This window comes from Homalodisca vitripennis, chromosome X (genome assembly GCF_021130785.1).
Source record: "Homalodisca vitripennis isolate AUS2020 chromosome X, UT_GWSS_2.1, whole genome shotgun sequence".
NCBI lineage: Eukaryota > Metazoa > Arthropoda > Insecta > Hemiptera > Cicadellidae > Homalodisca > Homalodisca vitripennis.
This window is the reverse complement of record NC_060215.1, coordinates 136,705,811-136,727,000: the sequence shown is the minus strand read 5'-3', so window position 1 is coordinate 136,727,000 and position 21,190 is coordinate 136,705,811. Positions and strand designations below refer to the sequence as shown.

Here is a 21,190-nt window from a genome sequence, read left to right as displayed (position 1 = left end):
TAAGTGATTCACCACAGTTTTAGGATAAGAAGTTGGTCCCTTGATACTCTGACGTTTACAGTTTACACTTTATTTTATTCAGTGTTCAGTGCATGAACACTCTGGTTGGTTGTTATGAGTCTTTAGGAAATAACATGTAAAGTAAGAGGATATAATGCAAGGTTCAATAAAAATATAATTGTTATGAGAAACATACTGTTTATTTGATTTTACAAGTTAATAATTTACAATATCAAATGTTAAATATTCAGTATCTAACAGGTTCCCCTTCAGGTAATACACTTATGGTGTCACAGTTGGACTGTGCTCTGCCCTATAGTTCCATGGATTTACAAAACATTGCCGAGGTAAAACACATCAAATTAACGTTATTAAACTAAACGCTCATTTACTGTACTCCATGAAAACAGAATGATATATAAATCAATAAGACATTTTGTGCTGTTTGAATGTCCACATGCTTGTACATGTAGCAATATATTTCCTTCTATTCCCTGTCAAACTTCTTTTCAATCCCATGAAAACAGAACAGTGTACTATTCAATATGGTGAATAAATGTTAATGGCACTTTTTATCATTACTGAAGGAACTAATAGAGTTTTATTTTTCATAGGGTTTTCCAGTGTCAAATCTCATACTACTACTTATATAAACTGGTTAACATTCATGAATGGAATGTGGACCATCTGTTTGTGCAGCAAACTCTGGACTTCGGCAAACAAAAAGGATAAAGCGAATAGAATAAAATTGAAATAAATGTATTCTTTAGAACACCAATTAATGGCTTCAACACTTCAACTTATTTATTACAACTATTATATGGAGAAAATTAACCATTATACTTTTGAATTTGTCACTGAAACTCTGATAATTGCTTCGAATTGAGCATTGCGATACACCATTTTCTCCGTGCCCTGTCAGGACCCTAGATTAGAACAGAAGTAAGTGTATTGCAACATCACTCTGCTACAACCGGTGAACGAATGGGATGAGAGTGAGTGAGAGAGCTGCAAGCTTGGTGGGGGATTGGATAACTGTAGCATGTGAAACCGTGGTCCTTTTAGTACAACTCTCTCCACACTGTGTATGGGAGAAGAAAGTGTAGATGATGCTATTGATTACTTCTTGGGGCATGTAACATCTTGAGTGAGCTGCGTTGGCGCGGACGTTGCAGGTTGGGAGTGCGATCAACAGGCGACTGGAAGCAAACGCTTAGATCAAACTTTGCTCAAACCCATTCTAATCTTTTTTTTTGTTCTCTTAGGACAAGAAGCTTATAAATTGCACCTAGTCCTATAAGGACTTTTGCGCTGCTTCCAGAGTGACAGGATATTCTGGATGGGTAAGGTATGGGGTAGGGGCCGCCTCCTATCGAGATCCATGAGGATGAATTTAGGGCACTAATCTCAAAGTCATGTTCTCCTGGAAGAAGGGGAGGCCAGTTCTGAACCAACCTCTCCAGTCAAAGCAGACAGGGTGGCATACCCTTGTTGAGGCTAGCAAGAACCTCTCAGGTTAGGGAACGAACCCTACCAACTCCAACAGTCATCTCCTGTAGTAGACTAGACCTATCGAATTGCCCTCGCACCCCAGGATCTCGACATTTGCGGTTAGTGATGTGGTGCCGCTCCTGGACATCCATAGGGTTGCCCAGATTTAAGTGGCACATTGGTTTTTGCTGTGCCCAGTGGTAGGTTCAACTGGAAGGTATAAACCAGCCAGAAGTGATCCCTGCTGGGTGAATTCTAATCTTGAAAATATATCAATTATCCAAAAATTTGGTTTGAGTAATATTTAATTATTTCATTACCAAAAGTTCTAAAATAGCAATTTAGTTGCTCTACCAATTCCTAGTTGTTCTTTTATTAAAATTCATTACCGATATGGATGATTTGAAGGTATACCTGGAGCAGACATGTGCCGTTATTAAGCGTTAAATAAAAACTTACACATGTTTCAAGAACTGAACTGTATGGGCCCTCTTCTTAAGTTAACAAAACCCTTTAACAGAATGTTAATTATGGATCAAAAGTTATAAAATCAAGAATCATGGGGATTTTGATGTAAAAGTTTCCTTTTCTTAAGTTTGAGTGTGGTGTATTCTGCGTCATGGCCCTTGCGTAATGTTATGCTTACAACTGAAGAAGGGAACATATACCAGTACTCAAAATGTTTCATTTCGTTGTTAGTGATATTTGTTATAGCAAATTTCCTTGTTAATATTTCCTAGTTTGTGTCATAAATCTATTAAATATTATGCAAACCATTGTTTAGTTCTAGTGATTTAAAGAAAGCTAGTGTTTTGTTCTAGTGATTTAAAGATTATTTGTTTTCACAAATCATAGAGACCAGCTGAGATTTGGAAAATAGAGTTTCAGCCATTTACCATCTTACGAGAGATTACAAATGTCCGAAATCTTGTTATCCTTTCAAATCATCCATCACCAATAGGTAACAAACTTTAAACAAAGAATTTGGGAAACAGTAATTGTACTGTTTCCAAAGTTATAATGAAAGCAAGTGCCAGGTACAATAACTCCGGGAGTAAATACTACAGTAACTCGTGTGTATTTAAAAGTAACAACAGGAGTGTTTGAACGGTTTTTTTATGTCTGAAGCAGATACCACTTACTTGCACTCATTGGTGTTAAGGATAACTTGTAGAAGGTCCACAACATGTGTCACTTGGGTCATCTCCTCCACACACTCCAGGAACTCGTCACTGTTAAAGCACGGACTTTCCAGCAGCACTGGACAACAATTCACTAGTTAGATAGTGTTGAAGAGTTTAAAACTTTTTTATAGAGATTTGGCATATACATTCCAAGTCAATTTCATCTACTTGTCCAAAGTTTTTCCGGCCAAGCCAATGGCAAAAAAAATTGAAAACTTTAAAACTATCTAATAAAAGTTAAAGCCAGAAAACGAGTAATACAATAAGCAAAACAGTGTTTACTGGCTTTGCTTCGGTCCCACTGTAGTAACATAAGTAGTAGAACTTGGATGACTCAAACCTGAGGGAACAAAAAAAATTCAAATTACACGCTTACAAATAGGCTGACAAAATCATTTTAACTCTATTTTATATAATTTATTTATATAAAAAAAATGTATGTTAGATACACATTTAAACATTTCTTATACTCTTAATGCACTAGTGCTTCATTAGTGCTTTTTTGCATATAACTAAATATCCCCATGATTTTAGTTATAACTCTTGAATTGAATGAGCACTAATCATATAAGTTGGTGCATTAACGAATGACACCATTTTCTACATTAGTAGCCTAATTTTTACACTGAATGGTGCTAACTTTAGTGAAAAGTATTTATTTGTAACTCGTGAAACGAATGAGCACTAACGATTGAGTTGGATCCCTATCCATCACTATAGATGACAGCATATTCTATGTTAGTACTTTCTTAGGAAAGGCTAAATTCATAAACATAGTGACTCAACCTAACCAGTCAGAATGTCAATGGCCTGTACAGCTTTAAATACAACCGTATTCAATTAACTACAATACTACGTAGATGATGCATTTGTAATATTGCCTCGTTTAATTTTAGGAATAGTAGCTCAGACGTTATTTATAATGGGTATACTGTATAAATTTCGAATTATACAAAACAAGATTTTAAGTACATAACCATCATGTTTTAACATGATGTATAGAACCAGAACACAATGTCAAGAGACCAGAGGTAAAGTTTGAACAATAAACAATTTTGGATTTAAACAGATAATGTACCATTCAAGTTCCATTGTATAAAACCACTGTTTCGGAAAATTCTTACACCATGTAAACACTGGAGACCACAGAAACCTGAGTAAATAGTCAACTAAAAAGAACCCTTAAAAATATTTAAAAAGTTGCTAGTTTATGGAAAACTCACCAAGTTGTAAGAGCGTCTCACTTCAAATTCCACAATTAATGATTCTGTTACTAGTTTGGTACTTAATAGATGTAACTCAAGTATGTTGGAAACTATATTAACAACACTAAACTTGTGGTACTGTCCGTGTGTTGTTACAATCTTCTGTTCTATCCTAACTGGGTGAAATTTTAATGTTTGTCTTTCCCAATTATATACTCCCATGCATAGAGCAAACATTGTACTTCATTCTTGTACATGGGAAAAGCTATATAACTGCAATCAAAGTATTTAATTTTTTATTTATTATTGGTTGTATGAGAAAATAAGAATAATACAGCAATGAATCAGATTTGTTAGTTGCAACTAAATTGAAGACGCAATAAAAAAACAACAGTTTACCTCTGAGAAGTCCATCACTGCCATCACAGATTTTAGCGTATACAGCGTTGAGACCACTGAGCCAAGAGTCAAAGTTGTTCCTGCCTTCCTCGGGCTTACAGTCTGTGTCAATAATATCAGCAGCACACTGTAGGCTATCTGCTAACACACTGTAAACAAATCCATGGAACACACTTGTTCTGTTGGTGCTTGCAATCTCAAATCGACTGTTTGTATTGTGTATGGGGAGTAAATTTATAAATGATTGTGTAATGTTTTTAATTATAAGGTTAAAAGCTTTTACATCTGTTGGCGTCAAATGTAAACTGTTTTTGTGTTTGAAAGAACTGTGTTATAAACGAATCAAATCAAAGTTATTTATTTATAGCTAAAGACAAATTGATGCATTAAACACTATCACCTACAATAAGGTCTACAGTTGTAATCTTGTAAAATCTAATATTTGTATTCATTTTTTGTTTAGATAAAACAACAAGCAAAAAGTAAATAAATAAAATATTTCAGGAAGACAAAAATTCTTCAATGCTATAACATTTCTTCAACATTAAATACACCCTTAATTTCTATCTTAAGTTTTAGTTTTTTTTATAGACCTCTTTAACAGCTAGTTTTATAGATGTTGACTAATTACAAGAAACTTCCAGCGTGTTAAAAGAGGACAACAGGAATGTACACCTGAACTTCCAGTGACTATTTGTTTCAGATATTTCCAACAAAATATATTAAAAGTCACATTGTCACATAAATTAAAAGTTCATCTTAAATTTATAAATAACCAAGACTGAATTACCTTTTGTGAAAATTTATTTTCTACATGTTTAAAAAAAATATTTTCATACTTGTGAATCAAAGGATTTGCGTAACTCCAAAAAAGAGCGTAAAATATGATTTATAGAGATATTTCCATATTTTTTGTCATTGGTTCGGAAAAGTATTGGGTGTAAACTAATAAATTTGGAAGAAATATTGTGTTAGATCTAAAAAAGTCAAACTAAAAAATGCGAAAAAGATTTCTAGCTGGCTATGATCACAAATAACAGTTATATTGCTGGTTCTTCTAAGAAATATTTAATAACTAACGATGAAATGAAAGAAAGTATTTTAAAAGTTACTTTGTGTCTGAATGAATGTATAATTTCTCTTTTCATTATTACTTATTTCCTTATTAATTTGTTTGTGCCTGATGCAACATTTACGTTTCAAAAATCCAGTTAAAATACAAAAATATACCATTTTAACACAAATTACTGTGGCAAATGAAATGGTCAATTGCTTATTTGATGATTGAAGATTCTAGAGCAATTGGAAAGATTTTTAAACTAACTGTAGCTATTAATAACAACACTGTTCTAATAGCAAATAATTTCTTTTTTAGGATATCTTTTGGAATAAAGATTTTATCCCCAGTATATCCAGTGCTGAAATGCCTTTTCCTAAAAACAAAATAATATTATTGCAAATGTATTGTTGTTAATATCTAATACTAAATTATTAGATGATTACCTAACAATTGAGCATATTGTATATAATATTTTTTTAATCAGAATGTTCAGGAAATTATACTCGAATGAATCAAGAGCTATTGATTATGCTATTTATATTTTTGGTAAAATGTCTAACAAACCGATTTAGCTTGTCAGTTTGGATTCTATGATGAGCACTTTTGAACATTAGATCATTTTTGTGTGTTATAGCATTACTTACTGTATACATCTACAAAGCAGCTCGTGATAATTTTCTACTTTAAAATATACAAAAACATTCTTGCAGAATAGGATAAACAATAGATTGACTGGACTGACTTTGATGGTACATCCTGTATTGCTACATTTTAGTTGTGAGTAGTTCAACCAAACAGGGGTGAACTATTAATTGTCTAATCAACTTCATTATTTAAACTCATCTTTTTTTACCTTAAATTTAAAATTTTTAAGGCACACAATTTCTTATCCAGGATTACTTCCAGACCAGGAAATCCCAGACCTCCGATACTTTGATTTGAACCTTTCTCAAAATCCTGGCTACATCACTGTACTTGACCCAACACGCAAATGTGCATAAAGTGGTTCAAACCTTACTCATGGCTGATTCCAAACTGTATATTCTGGTACACAGACCTAAATACTCACCCATAAAAAGTATTCCTCAGTCTTACACAGACCAGTCCCATCCGTATATGATTCATCCAATTCCTTAATGTGAATGAATAAAATCCCACCTTACTCATGGTCAATTATATTACGTTAGAGTGATAATATTTACATACAGACCAGCCTCAGATGTGATCGTTCCAGCTCCTAATTATGCATAGACCGGTTCCTACTTACTCATGATACCACGCCACATATTGATTGGTTTTCATTGTAGTATTACTTATTCTTATGTGAACAGATACTGAGGTCTTAAGTGCAACCTGGGTCTATTTGAGGCTGCTTTAGACATAAAATGGAATAGATAAAACAAAAAGTAAACAAATTAAACGTTCAGGTAGACAAAAATTTTGTAACGGCATTAACATTCCTTCCAAATTAAATACACCCTTATCGTACATCTTTATTGTAACACATCATCTGTCTAGAAAAATGCTAACCTGCAGAAATCACTGAGTTCATCACATGAACCTTTGTTCTCCAGTTGACAGACAATGCTAGGCATCACATCCTTGAAACATCGATCAGCAAGTTGGGGAAGACAGAGATCGGCATTGTCTTCATTATCTTGATCATAATCATCTCCTACTTCAGACAGCACCCCTGTAAACAATCATTGAATTAAGACTTAAATAAGAAATTTGGACATGATTATTGGCTTGTTAGACACAACTGTGCAACACAAACAAGTGCTTTAAAATAAAAAAAGGGTTGATTATTCAACTCCTGCTGCTAGTATGGTAGGCAATGAAGGAAGTGGGCAGAATCTGCATGATGTGTTTGAAAACACCAGGTGAACCCTCACCAACACGATTAAAAGGTAAAAGTCTTGTAATATTTGGATGTATAACAAATACTGTATATATATATATATATATATATATATATATATATATATATATATATATATATATATATATATATAGTGATACATAATATTCAGTTAGGCAATGTAAATAATAAACTACTGATGCTTGAATCATTTCATCCCTATATTATGCCATTGTAATGGGATTCAGATATCATCAATTGCTCTAGCTATGCCTGTGAATAAAATTAATCAAACTACCATGACCTTTGTTACATTTACCTAATAATTGTAAATTCAAGCTATCTTTGAACAGTTGCCATTTCCGACTCGGTTGTCCGTTAAAGGTCAGGTTCATGGCATTGTACTCTATCAATAAAGGTATTTAATTTGATGTGCATACCAACCTATGCTTACATTTAAAATTTTCTTCTCACTCCTTATGCGACGTACCCTTCAGGAAGTAGTGGATCTCTGGATATGTGTTAAATTGTTAAATTTTTTTATCCAATCTGTACCAAGTTATGTATCTTAAATCGTTTCAAAAACATTTAACCGTGCTGGAAATTTTTGGACACCTTGTATATGTATATATATTTGTATAGCTCAACCAGTGTTCCACAAGTATATTGTTTAATGCTGTGGATGGTAAATTGTTTTTTTTTTTTATAAAACCAAACTTTACTAAGGGCGTGAGAAAATGTTTAACTAAACAATTCTATCAATCTGTTCTGCATTGGACACTAAAATACCCTCTATAAATATATTTCTTAATTAAGCTTAGTGGCTGGTATCGTTAACCAACATCCAAGTTTACCAGTTGACACCATGTCGAAACTATGCTATCACAATCAAATTCCCTTAATGTGATTGGCCATCATCAGTCAATAGATGTAAAACCAAAACTGCCAATAATATGCATACGCTTTTTTGAGTGTGTTGAATGATGCGGAGTGGTATCATGATTGCCTAAAGCCTAACTAATTAATTTTTATTTCGATTCGATCTGGTTCTGGGATTGCTGGTATAAATCTTATATTATGTACTCACAGGATGAAGCAATCCGTTATATAATGGATTCAAGTGATCATTATGGCTGCCAGCCATATTCCATATCTCAGGCTGCCAGCTTTGTGACAATTTGACGCTATCTGACTTGTTCAAGTTATTTTATTTCTTCGTCACTTTTAAGGGTTTTCTCATTATTATCCTTGGGTAATAATAGTAAGGCATTTTAGTTCTTTAATGATTCATCAAATCAATTTATCTAGTTAATAATGCTACTAAAACTAAAACATTATTGGTATTATACGATGTACAGAATTATCTAAGTGTAGATTTGTACAGCATATATGTATTAGAGTATTATTAATATTATTACAAACATAACGTACACCAATTATGCACTGGGAAAACCATCCTCTTCGTGTAAAATTGTAAACGACACCAGCGATGGATTCAAATTATTGGAGTATTTTGAAAACATTAATAATTCTCTGACAATTCTACTAATTACATTTTAAGATTGGAATCAAATTATCCAATAGGATCTTCCAGTTAGACAAACGTACCGATGGGAGCATTGTTTATGTAAAGTGCGTATATTTCATATTGGACTTAACTGTACTTACGCGGGAATTACGATGCATTCAATTAAGATACGAGAGTTGTTCGATAAGTCCTTATAAAAACCAAGATAACGCACTAAAAGCATCGAAACAGGATTGTTATCAGTTAGTGCTATCTCTGGTCATAGTGTCAGCTACATCAGCTACCATGTTGCTTGACTTAAATATGTGACGGCCCATTAGGAAAGCCCCTAACCAATTGACACTGCGAGGTCAATATTATTATTGTCCAGTGAAGTGCTACAGTATTTATATTGTAGTATTACCAACCAAAGATTCTTCATTGTTTCTAACAGTAAAATGTAAGTACTATTACTTACAAAATATCTACCGTCACCTAAATTATTAAAAGGAAATAAGGAACAGTGATTATTATATATTCTATTTAGTAAGATATAAGTCCAAGTAATAGTTGCTCGGAATGTTCTAGTTGATCTCAACTGAGTTGTTAAGCGGAAGTCGCCCGATACCCGTGGCATCTTTAGCTGCAGCTGGCTGAGGAATTTGCTGATTCTGCTGACTCCAGCCTGTGTCTGGCCAAGCTGTATCGTTTCTAGACTCTGTTACGCCCAAATAAATCGTTTGGGAGCAGCACCGTACGGAGTCTCGTCCCATTTTAACAAAATTTGTAGCGAAAAGGTATTTGCGTGGAGTTGAGTTGATCGCCGGTACTCGAACGTAATGCGTCGCTCCGTGTTTGCCCTTCCCTCTAAAATCTTAAATTCTTAACCTACTGTTTCGCTGATGAGTGTTTAATATATTTTAAAATTACAGTTTAGGGAATGTAAATAGTATTTAAATAATTGTGAAAAATTAAATTAAATCAGATTTTTGCGGCCAACTATTCTTCTGATTCTTATTTCCAAAGTCCCGTCTCGTCCGTTACGAATACCCCATAGAAAAAGCAAACTTTTGTTTATTTAAAAATGGAAAAGAATGTGTTTCGAGCACTGATAAAACGTTTTATATTGTACCTTTAACATCTCTGGTGTTAATTTTTAACACCGAAGGAGATCGAAGCTGAGTTGGATTAAGTTTAAGGTACATCTGCGCCTGTGTTTTAAACTGTGTAAAAATTGTTTCATTAACGTGTTTGTAAGTAAGAAAAAATAAATAAAAACGTTCCGGATTTCTGTTGGAATTGACTAACAAAAGCAACGATATGGTTTTGAATGATCGTCGAATCACAGAGCGCGAAATAGTTGAGCCCACAGGTGTTTCGCAAGGTACAGTGGGCAGTGCCGCATTTCCCTATAGGCCCACTAGGCCCAGGCCTAGGGCGCAAAATTTTAGGGGGCGCATAAATTTTAAAGTACACAAAAGAAAAAAGTTGCGGCGGCGGGTGGTGTTGGCGCTCGGCGGGGCGGGTGGCCAAGGTCAAACTAGGTCCGGGGGTATATACCCCCGGTATGTATATATATATATATATTATATATATATTATATATTATATATATATATATATATATTATATATATACTATTGTAATTATCGTTCATCAAAATTACGTAATTAAGAAATTTACTGGATTTCTACGTCAGTGTAATCAGAGTCCTCTGGGGGGGGGCGCTCTTTGGTCTGTAGGCCTAGGGGCGCCGAATTTGTAAATGCGGCCCTGACAGTGGGTTCACTCGTGCACGAAAAATAGGCTGGACTTGGCATGGTGGGCGAAGCCGCGTTTGCTTTCACAGAATAATACACCGTGTGGTCTGAGGATGTCTGGCTCTTTTCCGTCGGAATCCTGATGGGTTTCTGCATCGATGGACTAAACGTGGATACAGTAATACACTCGAGAGACAAAGGATCAATCAAGACGAACAGGTTCCAAAGAAGGCTGGGATGGTAGAATCGGCTGACAATGTGATGTCATTATTTTTGGATACTCTCGGAATAATATTTTTTCATTACTTTTTCCAAGGAAAAACAGTAACGGAATCATATTATTGCACCGGTTGAGCGCCAAAATGTCCTCATCTTAGGAAGAAAAGGTCCTCTTCCAATGCACGCGTGTACACTTTTAATGGTTAACATTATGGATTATGAAGTTTAAACCTTATCCACCGCACCCACCCGGATGATTCCAAGTGACTTTTGAATTTCCAAACTTGAAAAATTGCTCAGCGGACAATGATTCTTGTCAAATGAGAAGGTCATATCGCAAACAGAAGCCTATATTTTGGGGATCTTCCGAAATTCTACTTTTTGGGTAGCTTAAAATATTGAAGAAATGTTTAGAAAAGTACATACATCTTAAAGAAGGTTATGCCCAAAAATATAAAAAGAACTACCAAACAAAATTTTGGTTTCTACCTTTTTCTAAGGATTTGTACAACAACGCTTGTACTTTAGTGATTGATACACCTGAAATAATCAACCATGATCAGTCGGCCAAAGCGAATCAATGACTGAGGTGTTACCTACCGCACATGTGCAAGGTGAGTAGTTCGAGTGTTCCAGAATTTACGACAAATCCAAACCATATGATTTCCAGAAGATTTCAAAATAAATGATAAACGATGTAAATTGTTAGAACTAGTAGATAGTTGGGGCAGCTAATTTTAAAATGCGCATGGAAAATGGCCGAGAAAAAGAGTTCACGTGCAGAAGAGTGGGGAGTTCACGCGCATTTAATGTTAGATCTGTCTCTATAGATAGTCTGTATTTAACAAGTTTTCAATGAACTAAATTCCGTTCATCGAATAGAGCATGAGTCTGAGAACCTTAGTGGCTAGTCCAGTGACGGGGTTGAGAGGGAGTGATAACACTATCGGAACAGTGATTCGAAAAATAGAAAGGCAGGAAATCAGTTGGTTTAGGTCTCTAGTGGGCTTTCTGAGAAATAGCTTCAGGAGAGATAACGATGAAATTGCTAGTTGAATTTTGTACTCTGTAGTTACCACTACCATTAGCTATAAAGTGAAAATAGCCTTTAAAATAAATAGACCTAATTAAAGCTTGATTACAAGTATTTAGGTTTCAATTTTTTCCGAAGAACTAATTCATTTCAAATTAAAAATAATTATACGCATTACAATCAGAACCGTACAGTAGGCCTACTGAAGAGGAAACGCAAAAATTATCTGACTCATAAAGTTAGTAATTGAAGTCTTTCATCTGATGGAAGAAAAACATTCTAGATGGCTATAGATAGCAAACAACCATTTGAGGCTTGTCATTATTTTATTATCTTGCCAGCCTATTCAACCAACATACTTTTACAGGATAAAATGGTCAGTTATGCAGGGCTGCTTATTAAGTGCGTATGAAAGTGTTGATTCTAAAATTGCTTAAATTAAAATCTAATTTAATTTAAATGTTACTACCATTTTTTGTTATGTCAGGGGAATGTCCCGTTAGGAGTCAGAAGAAAATCTTAAATGAAAGCATAGTACATCAAATTAAAGGTCTATATTAGTAGAGTACAGTGCCGAAAATCCGATCTCAAAGGGTTCACTCTTTAAAAAACTTACGTTAGTTTAAAGTTCGAAACATTTACAATGTAAGTCCTGTTATTCTTGTCTTGGCTCAAGTTGTAAAGTTAAAGTTGGTAAATGAATAATGGACTAAAGATTAATAGTTTTTAAGGTAGTTAGTTATTCTTCACATCCAATGGAGGATGGTCTACAAGGAGTTGGGGGGGGGGGGGTTAACCAAGCCATAGCTCAAAGAGATACATCATTTTAAAATTGTTACACTATCCTAGTCGAGCGTCTTATCGCTATTCAGATAACGGATTTCTAGCGAAACAGCTTGTCAGCCGGGCTTGGAACGTCCCACTCACTCGCCATTCTTACTCGGAAATGTCCACGTGATCTGCGTACTTCTTGTATTAAATTAACATATTTATAATGTAGTAGGCAGACTAGATGACTCCTTCCGAATCAGTACTGGTGATTGCGTGAAGATCTAAGGCTGCAAAAGTCTTGTGGGAACAACTGGTTTCACCAGGTAGAAGTCTGGGTATGGGAACAGAATTAAGACATATTGATGGGAGCTGTTTAGTTAGCGAGTGTAGAGGCAGGGTGCTCAAATCTAAATGCGCCAATGAAATATGATATTCGACCTTGAAATGCTCCCTGACTTATTACTGCGATATCAGGACAATTGCTTGCCAGCAGTTTCAGCCTTGTCATAATTATTGATCTGAAATATACAAGCCCTAATATTAAACTTGTTAAATCCTCTTTGCAATTACCAAGAAAATAAAATTTCTTCCACTTAGTCGTCAGTTATTCTGTTGTATTATAGCGATCGGAGATCTGTTGGATTGGTTTGGAATTCCGGAGCTAAGTGAAAATCAACTCCAGCGTTATTTGAATGGTCTGGCTTTGGAATGGAGGGCTATTTCAAGGTTCTAAAGGATGGTTACCTTATTAGCAAATACAGAATTAAGGCATTGATGTATAATATCGAAAAAAACTATTACAATTAATAATAAAACAATTGGTTTAGATTTTATTGAAGATTTTATTTATTTTTAGTAAAGTTTTGATATAACATTAATATAAGTTATTTTATAATCAATTTCACATTAAACATTACAGACACCGAAAAGTTAAGTTCAGTTCAAGGCTTAACAGTTTTTAACATGTAGGCTGTTTTTAAATCTGTATATTTAAATATACTCTTTATTTTCCTTCCTCTTATCATTAATGTTCATTTATTTTTATGCACAATTACAAATTCGTAACTGTATTGCATAGATTAGTTATCTGGAAACAGCAGGAATTTTTTTTATACAGGATGTGTTTTTACACTGTGCCACCGTTATCAGTTATACGAGTTACAAGATTACAAAGGTGGTACAGTAAAGTTAATATCCAACTTGTACCTTCTGTATCTCGTATACGATTAGGTTTATCATTAAAATGTCTTATAATGACGTGTTGTACCCCAAATCATCCTAATATATAGGGTGTTCCATTAGAATAACTGAAGTTGACCGTATTTTGGAAAATTGTGGGGATTTACAAAACTGTATATATTTAAAATCTCTTAGTAAGTAAGGAATATTCCTTCATTTACATTTTTCTGAAGATCTGTAGTTTGTGAGAACCCAATGGTAGCACAGCTAATAACACACTGTATGCAAACACCATGAAGTACAATAACAATCTTGTGGGTTCACATTCCACACACAATGTCTTCAAGAATTTTAAACCATCCAAACATATCAATTTGCCCAAACACAGTCTTTACATGAAACTTAATTATTTCAATCTCTAATTTGGCCAAAGCTTATTCACTAATGTAATGTAATGGTGTTTACTGAGAAGTTAAGTACTTAAAACACAATACTGGCTTGCAGAGTACAAAATCTGCTATCAGTTTTCAACTTCACGCTCGACGAGGCACACCAATCCACAAGCTTCGATTTACAACTAGTTTTATTCAGTCATCGAAATGGAGTCTCCGGAAGAAGTTGCCCAACTCGTATTCTTTAAAATACGTATGTTGGATAGGTTGCATAGGCATAAAATGTACGGTGTTCATTTTCTAAGCAGGTCCGGTGAGAATAATCATTTTTTTGGCGGTTTGAGAAGAGATGCAGCGCGGTTTTGTGGTATAAACCAGAATGTCATTTGGCATTACAAGACGTGATGTCACCTTTTGGGGATGAAAATAGCGGGTTTGCTGCAGTAAGTAAAGCTTAAAAGGGGCTAGGAGTTAGCGGTGAGCGGCACAAGCAGCACGTGTGGTAGCACACTGCCACTCATGTGTGTTGTGGTCAGAGTCGAGCGTTCTGCGTATGCACAACACAAACATTAAACAGCGTCGCCGCTCGGCACTCAATTGCTCGCAGCTTACCGCTCATTTCGTGGCCGAGGCCTAAACTCATCACGTATACCAAAATGAACAATAGAATATTGCACTTTCATAAAGCAGTGACCTGTATTTTATACAATAAACTGGGTTTCATGCATTTAAGGCTCAAATCCCCCCATCACTGTAATCATCTAAGGATAGTGGTTTCTGATATTTTATACGATAAACTCGGTTTCGTGCATTTAAGGCTCAAATCATCCCATCACTTTAATCATCTAAGGATAGTGGTTTCTGATATTTTATACAATAAACACGGTTTCGTGCATTTAAGGCTCAAACCCTCCCATCACTGTAATCATCTAAGGATAGTGGTTTCTGATATTTTATACAATAAACTCGGTTTCGTGCATTTAAGGCTCAAATCCTCCCATCACTGTAATCATCTAAGGATAGTGGTTTCTGATATTTTATACAATAAACTCGGTTTCGTGCATTTAAGGCTCAAATCCTCCCATCACTGTAATCATCTAAGGATAGTGGTTTCTGATATTTTATACAATAAACTCGGTTTCGTGCATTTAAGGCTCAAATCCTCCCATCACTTTAATCATCTAAGGATAGTGGTTTCTGATATTTTATACAATAAACTCGGTTTCGTGCATTTAAGGCTCAAATCCTCCCATCACTGTAATCATCTAAGGATAGTGGTTTCTGATATTTTATACGATAAACTCGGTTTCGTGCATTTAAGGCTCAAATCCTCCCATCACTTTAATCATCTAAGGATAGTGGTTTCTGCTATTTTATACAATAAACTCGGTTTCGTGCATTTAAGGCTCAAATCCTCCCATCACTGTAATCATCTAAGGATAGTGGTTTCTGATATTTTATACAATAAACTCGGTTTCGTTATCAAACAAAATCCTCCCATCACGTTAAGCACTTAAAGATAATTGTTTCTAATTTCTCAGCAAACATAATGCTTATGATAAACTACAAAAGTGATATTGTATATAATTATATCATATTACATTTGATATTAACATAGTCATATAAAGAATCGTTGCAAGATAAAGATAAATGGATGTTTCAAGGAAGGCTGAATTGTGTATAGGTACTGGTTTCATCCTTATGGGCATTGTATGTGGAATTTCACTAACCGTAAGACACTTGTGATACTGAAATTTTACTTGTAAAACGTTCTGTGTTTTGTTAGATATTATTCTATTATATAAACATTTTGTTGAGCCCGAATACTTGAAAAAATTATACAATACATTGCTTGGTTTGAGTTAACATTCGATATGGTCTTGTTTCTTGTACCCATCCTACAATTGTTTTTCCAGTAGCTTACCTTACAGATTTACCCTGATTTGTGTGTTCAATTAAAAATTATTCACACACTCAACAACGTTACCAACATGCACGGGGTTTAGAAGAAAATATGGCTGGTAGTTAAGTAATTGACTAAACTACTTAAATTTGCAAATCTCTACTGAAGTATAAAACTTGTATAAATAGAGTTGAGGCTTCTGTATGCATTGTTTGTTTATAATTTTAAACCTCAACCTGCGAATCTATTATTGTATTATTTATCTATTCTTTGAGTTGTCATTTTAAATAAAAACACACACAAACACATTGCTATACAAGCTATAAAAGAAGCGGGACGAGATATGTGTTTATATAAGTGGTTGTTTATAAGAACATTATTGTCCTGAAGCACGAAGTATCTACTGCTTATATGCGTTCTGTATACCATAATTAATTTATCAGTCTGCAGTGTTAGTTTGTAGTAAAATAAAAACAGAAATAATATTCACTTGATAGATTAGGCAACAACAATAATGAAAATAAAAAAGTGCCTTCGACAAAAATAGACATAATATGAACTGAGCTTACCACTGTCACAGATGGTAGTAAAGAATATGATGATCCAGAAAAGCTCCATGACGCTTACGAACTGGCCGGGACACAGGACTGCAGGACCGGGTGCAGAGAGGGTCACTTTATCTACAGTTCTGGCGAGGTGATAACAAACAGGAAGCGATAACGCCCTACGCAAAACTCTTCATCTGGACATATTTTGTGAGTCACAACAATATAGGAAACCATGCCCTCTCGAAGATCCAACAAAAACCCTATATATTCATGCTATTCTACGATGACAAAAATTACAAACTACATTTATACTCTAGTGATCGCAACATGTTACCTATACATAAAGCAGCTATGGTTGGAAGGGCTGATTCGATGCGAATGTGGAGTTTGGTCCAGTTCACTTCCTCTTACGTGCAGCATCTGAAATTTGATTAACTGTACACCTGATGAGACAATGAGAATACCTCTTCACCTAGATTGCACTATTTTTGTAGTCTGGATGCCTCTGATGTCAAAACTATGCGGGGGGGGGGGGGGGGGTTCGTTTTAAACTTCTTCGTTCTTCGTCGACGACTATTTTTGGATCCCTTCAGACGAACATGACTCCAGATTTCAGGAGTCAAGTCTGCAACAGCATCAGATTTCAAATGCTGCACATAAGAGGAAGGTGAACTGGAGCTGAACTCAACATTCGCATGTTTGCCTATGTTTCAAGAGGAAAACTGAACAATAAAATGACAACTCAAGTGAATGTTCTCATCAAGTGATATTTGATAATTATTCTTAATAACTCTAAAATATCAGGATTTTAGTACAAGTATATTTTTATAATCTAAAGGCACATTTAAAAATTCTCATTCACCCATTAATCCGACGTATAGGACACTAGGACAAGGTAATAAATTTTAGCCACTTCAGGGCTTACAACACGTTCATTTTCATTACACTGTTAAACGAGATTGCCCCAACATTGGTGAATTTAATTTTCATGTGTATCAAAGATTTCGGCCTCAATAAAAATTTATTTAGTATTATGGGAATTGTTCTACCAAAATGTGAATAAATTAATAAATATGCAGTTTTAATGAAACACATTTTTATTTAATGTGGAGAATTTTAATAACACATTATTTTTTTATTAATCATACTACGAGAAAATCATTAGTGTTTAGTAAAGTAAACAAGTCATGCATTACACATTCACTGTCCTTACTTTTTTAATGAACATTTCTTAATAACGTCGTAAAAGTTCATACTATATAGAATTTACATAGAATAGTTGGAAATCATAATTTATGTTGATCTGATATTATAGTTTCCGATCCCCACAGGACCTATTGGTAAATCTGTAATTTTGTTCTAAAGTCTTTTATGAACACCTCGACTTTACGCAACAATTCCGTTACTTTAAAAATATGTACTTCCTTTAATTTCTGGATATTTTGAGTTTTCACTCTTTAATATTACGTTTGGTACATCATAGTAATCTGTGATTTAGTCGGGTTTATTTTATTGTTACTTTATTTTTTTCTATATTACTAAGATAGGTGATATAGATTTTCAATAAATTATGATAATATGTTCGTTAACTACAGAAAGATATTTATATTTTTTATTAAAGGTGAAAACTATACTACAGCTTTTTTTATTCACAAATAATCAAAATCAAACTTATTTTTGGCCTTACAAACATACGTAGTAACTTTATGAACTCGAAATCAGTCCCACATGGGCCACAGAGGCTTGTGCGTGGTGACGAGTCTATTTCTTGTATAGCTGTATTAATTTCATATTGATCATAATGAACAACTTTTGTATATTGTAAAAACAATTACCGTATCTCAAAACTAAAATAAAAATAAACAACTGTAATTTATACCACACGCGTAATAAATTATGCCACAATACTTCATAATCTAATTATTTTAATATCAAGCCATATCAAACCCAGATTAGATCTAAAACTTGATTAAATTAGTTTTTAAATTAAATATACTCGAAGAAATCTAGGTGCTTTTTAATAAAATAAAATACTAATTAAGAACATTATTTTTATTCATAAAACATGCTTTTATCTCCAGTAATTTTTCATATGAGATCAGATTAATCATGCAAATTCCTGAAGCTACAACACATGTCTACACAAATGGTCTACACAATATGTAGATAGGCCTACACAATATGTAGATACAGTTGTGCAGTTGATGGGACAATGAGAATGCCTCTTCACATACATTGCACTACATTTTGTAGTCTAGGTGTCTCTGAATCGAAACGATGCATCCACCTAATGAACTCTGCAGAGTTCGTTTTGGGCTTCTTCGTTCTTCGTCGCCGACAATTTTTGGATCTTTTCAGATGAAAATGATTTCATATATCAGGCGTTAAGTCTGCGACAGCATCAGATTTCAGTTGATGCACGTAAGAGGAAGGAAGGAGCTAAACTCAACATTCGCGTGTAGATACTGTAAAGAAAGATTTTTTTCTTTATAAAAGGCTATGACTATGAAAACATATCCCAGCCATAAACCGACTATGACGTTAAAAAATAGTCCAAATAAAAATCGATCGCGCTGCTTTCATTTTTGGTTTTAATCCGTGCTCTGAGACCATACACATATCACATATAAGCTATCACACTCACCATCAGTTCATAAAATATTTATTGCGAATTGTACGTTAAGATCAATTACATTTTTCAGTCGGACATTTTGAAATATTTTCGTTATTTATCCATGTAATCATATGTAAACTCAAATTTGTATAGACTTTTTTAACGCTCTTTAATTCATTATATAAAAAGTAAAACGTCGGTCTACACCTCCCTGCTCATAAAATACCAGGCCATAATCTCCGACCACCTCAATCCCCAATACGCCACTTACAATACCAAATACACTTCTAATATTAGGTTACAAAACCCATAGTTGTACTTAAACCTATAACTCATTTCTTCCCTGCTCTTTTTTCAGATTGCCATGTATCCCATATGGACAAAATATCTCAAATATTATTCAAAGCCTTGTTCTCGCATTTTTGCTTACCTGTTTTGCTTCCCCACTGTAAAAATTGTTTACAATCCACCACCACAAGTTGCTTCCCCACTGTAAATATTGTTTACAATCCACCACCTCCAGATGCTTTCACATTGTAAAAAACTGTTTACAATCCACCATCTCCAGTTGCTTTCCCAATGTAAACACGTTTTACAATCCACCATCTCCAGTTGCTTCCCCCATTGTAAAAATAATTGTTTACAATCCACCATCTCCAGTTTCTTCCCCACTGTAAAAAACCGTTTACAATCCACCATCTCTAGTTGCTTCCCAACGTAAAAATTGTTTACAATCCACCATCTCCAGTTGCTTCCCCACTGTATAAACTGTTTACAATCCACCATCTCCAGTTGCTTCCCCAACGTAAAAATTGTTTACAATCCACCATCTCCAGTTGCTTCCCCACTGTATAAACTGTTTACAATCCACCACCTCCAGATGCTTTCACACTGTAAAAACTGTTTACAATCCACCATCTCCAGTTGCTTTCCCAATGTAAACACGTTTTACAATCCACCATCTCCAGTTGCTTCCCCATTGTAAAAATAATTGTTTACAATCCACCATCTCCAGTTTCTTCCCCACTGTAAAAACCGTTTACAATCCACCATCTCCAGTTGCTTCCCCAACGTAAAAATTGTTTACAATCCACCATCTCCAGTTACTTCCCCACTGTATAAACTGTTTACAATCCACCATCTCCAGTTGCTTCCCCAACGTAAAAATTGTTTACAATCCACCATCTCCAGTTGCTTCCCCACTGTATAAACTGTTTACAATCCACCACCTCCAGATGCTTTCACATTGTAAAAAACTGTTTACAATCCACCATCTCCAGTTGCTTTCCCAATGTAAACACGTTTTACAATCCACCATCTCCAGTTGCTTCCCCATTGTAAAAATAATTGTTTACAATCCACCATCTCCAGTTTCTTCCCACTGTAAAAAACCGTTTACAATCCACCATCTCCAGTTGCTTCCCCAACGTAAAAAATTGTTTACAATCCACCATCTCCAGTTGCTTTCCCAATGTAAACACGTTTTACAATCCACCATCTCCAGTTGCTTCCCCACTGTAAAAACCGTTTTACAATCTACCATCTCCAGTTGCTTCCCCAACGTAAAAATTGTTTACAATCCACCATCTCCAGTTGCTTTCCCACTGTATAAACTGTTTAGGGGGTATGGGTCTCACAACTCAATAAGTTCTTGTATGTGGACCCCAAAACGTCTTCAAAGAGAAAAGCGTATTACTGAAATTGTTTATTATGCATTCGTATAAGCCACCTGAAATTCCCACCCCTAATTTTAAAATTCTGGATATGTCATTAGGTAGTCTACCCATACATTTTGGGTTTTTAAAGAGCTCAACAAGTTTACCGTCTTTTCTGAAGAACCTAACAAGTCACATTGACTCCAAATCTCCAAGGTCATTTTATTTTATATCCAAAATGAGATTTGTTTTAAATGATAATGTGTGGTACACCCTTCATGGGTGAAAACCCAGTAATGTAATGTTCTGAGACCTGCGCACTCAAGAAATTTATACAAAACAGGTTAGCGCAATCGTAGAGCTCAATAGGACAGTGCTGCCTCCTTGTCCAGGTCCGAGACCTAGGCAGG

General features: G+C 34.7%; 1 protein-coding gene across 2 annotated transcripts; it reads right to left on the bottom strand.

The window, feature by feature from the left end:
- Positions 1-181: 181 nt before the first annotated feature.
- LOC124369883 lies at positions 182-16,663 on the bottom strand. Of its 2 annotated transcripts, XM_046828022.1 has the most exons (6): positions 16,533-16,663; positions 6,870-7,032; positions 4,280-4,428; positions 2,634-2,751; positions 951-1,199; positions 182-919 (listed from the first exon to the last, which is right to left on the bottom strand). In XM_046828022.1, exons 1-5 carry the CDS (start codon positions 16,579-16,581, stop codon positions 968-970), a joined length of 711 nt encoding a protein of 236 aa, XP_046683978.1. In that variant the 5' UTR covers positions 16,582-16,663; the 3' UTR covers positions 182-919; positions 951-967. The 2 variants fall into 2 exon arrangements, with proteins under 2 accessions (XP_046683978.1, XP_046683977.1); XM_046828021.1 differs by having other exon boundaries at positions 182-1,199.
- Between the last annotated feature and the right edge of the window lie 4,527 nt (positions 16,664-21,190).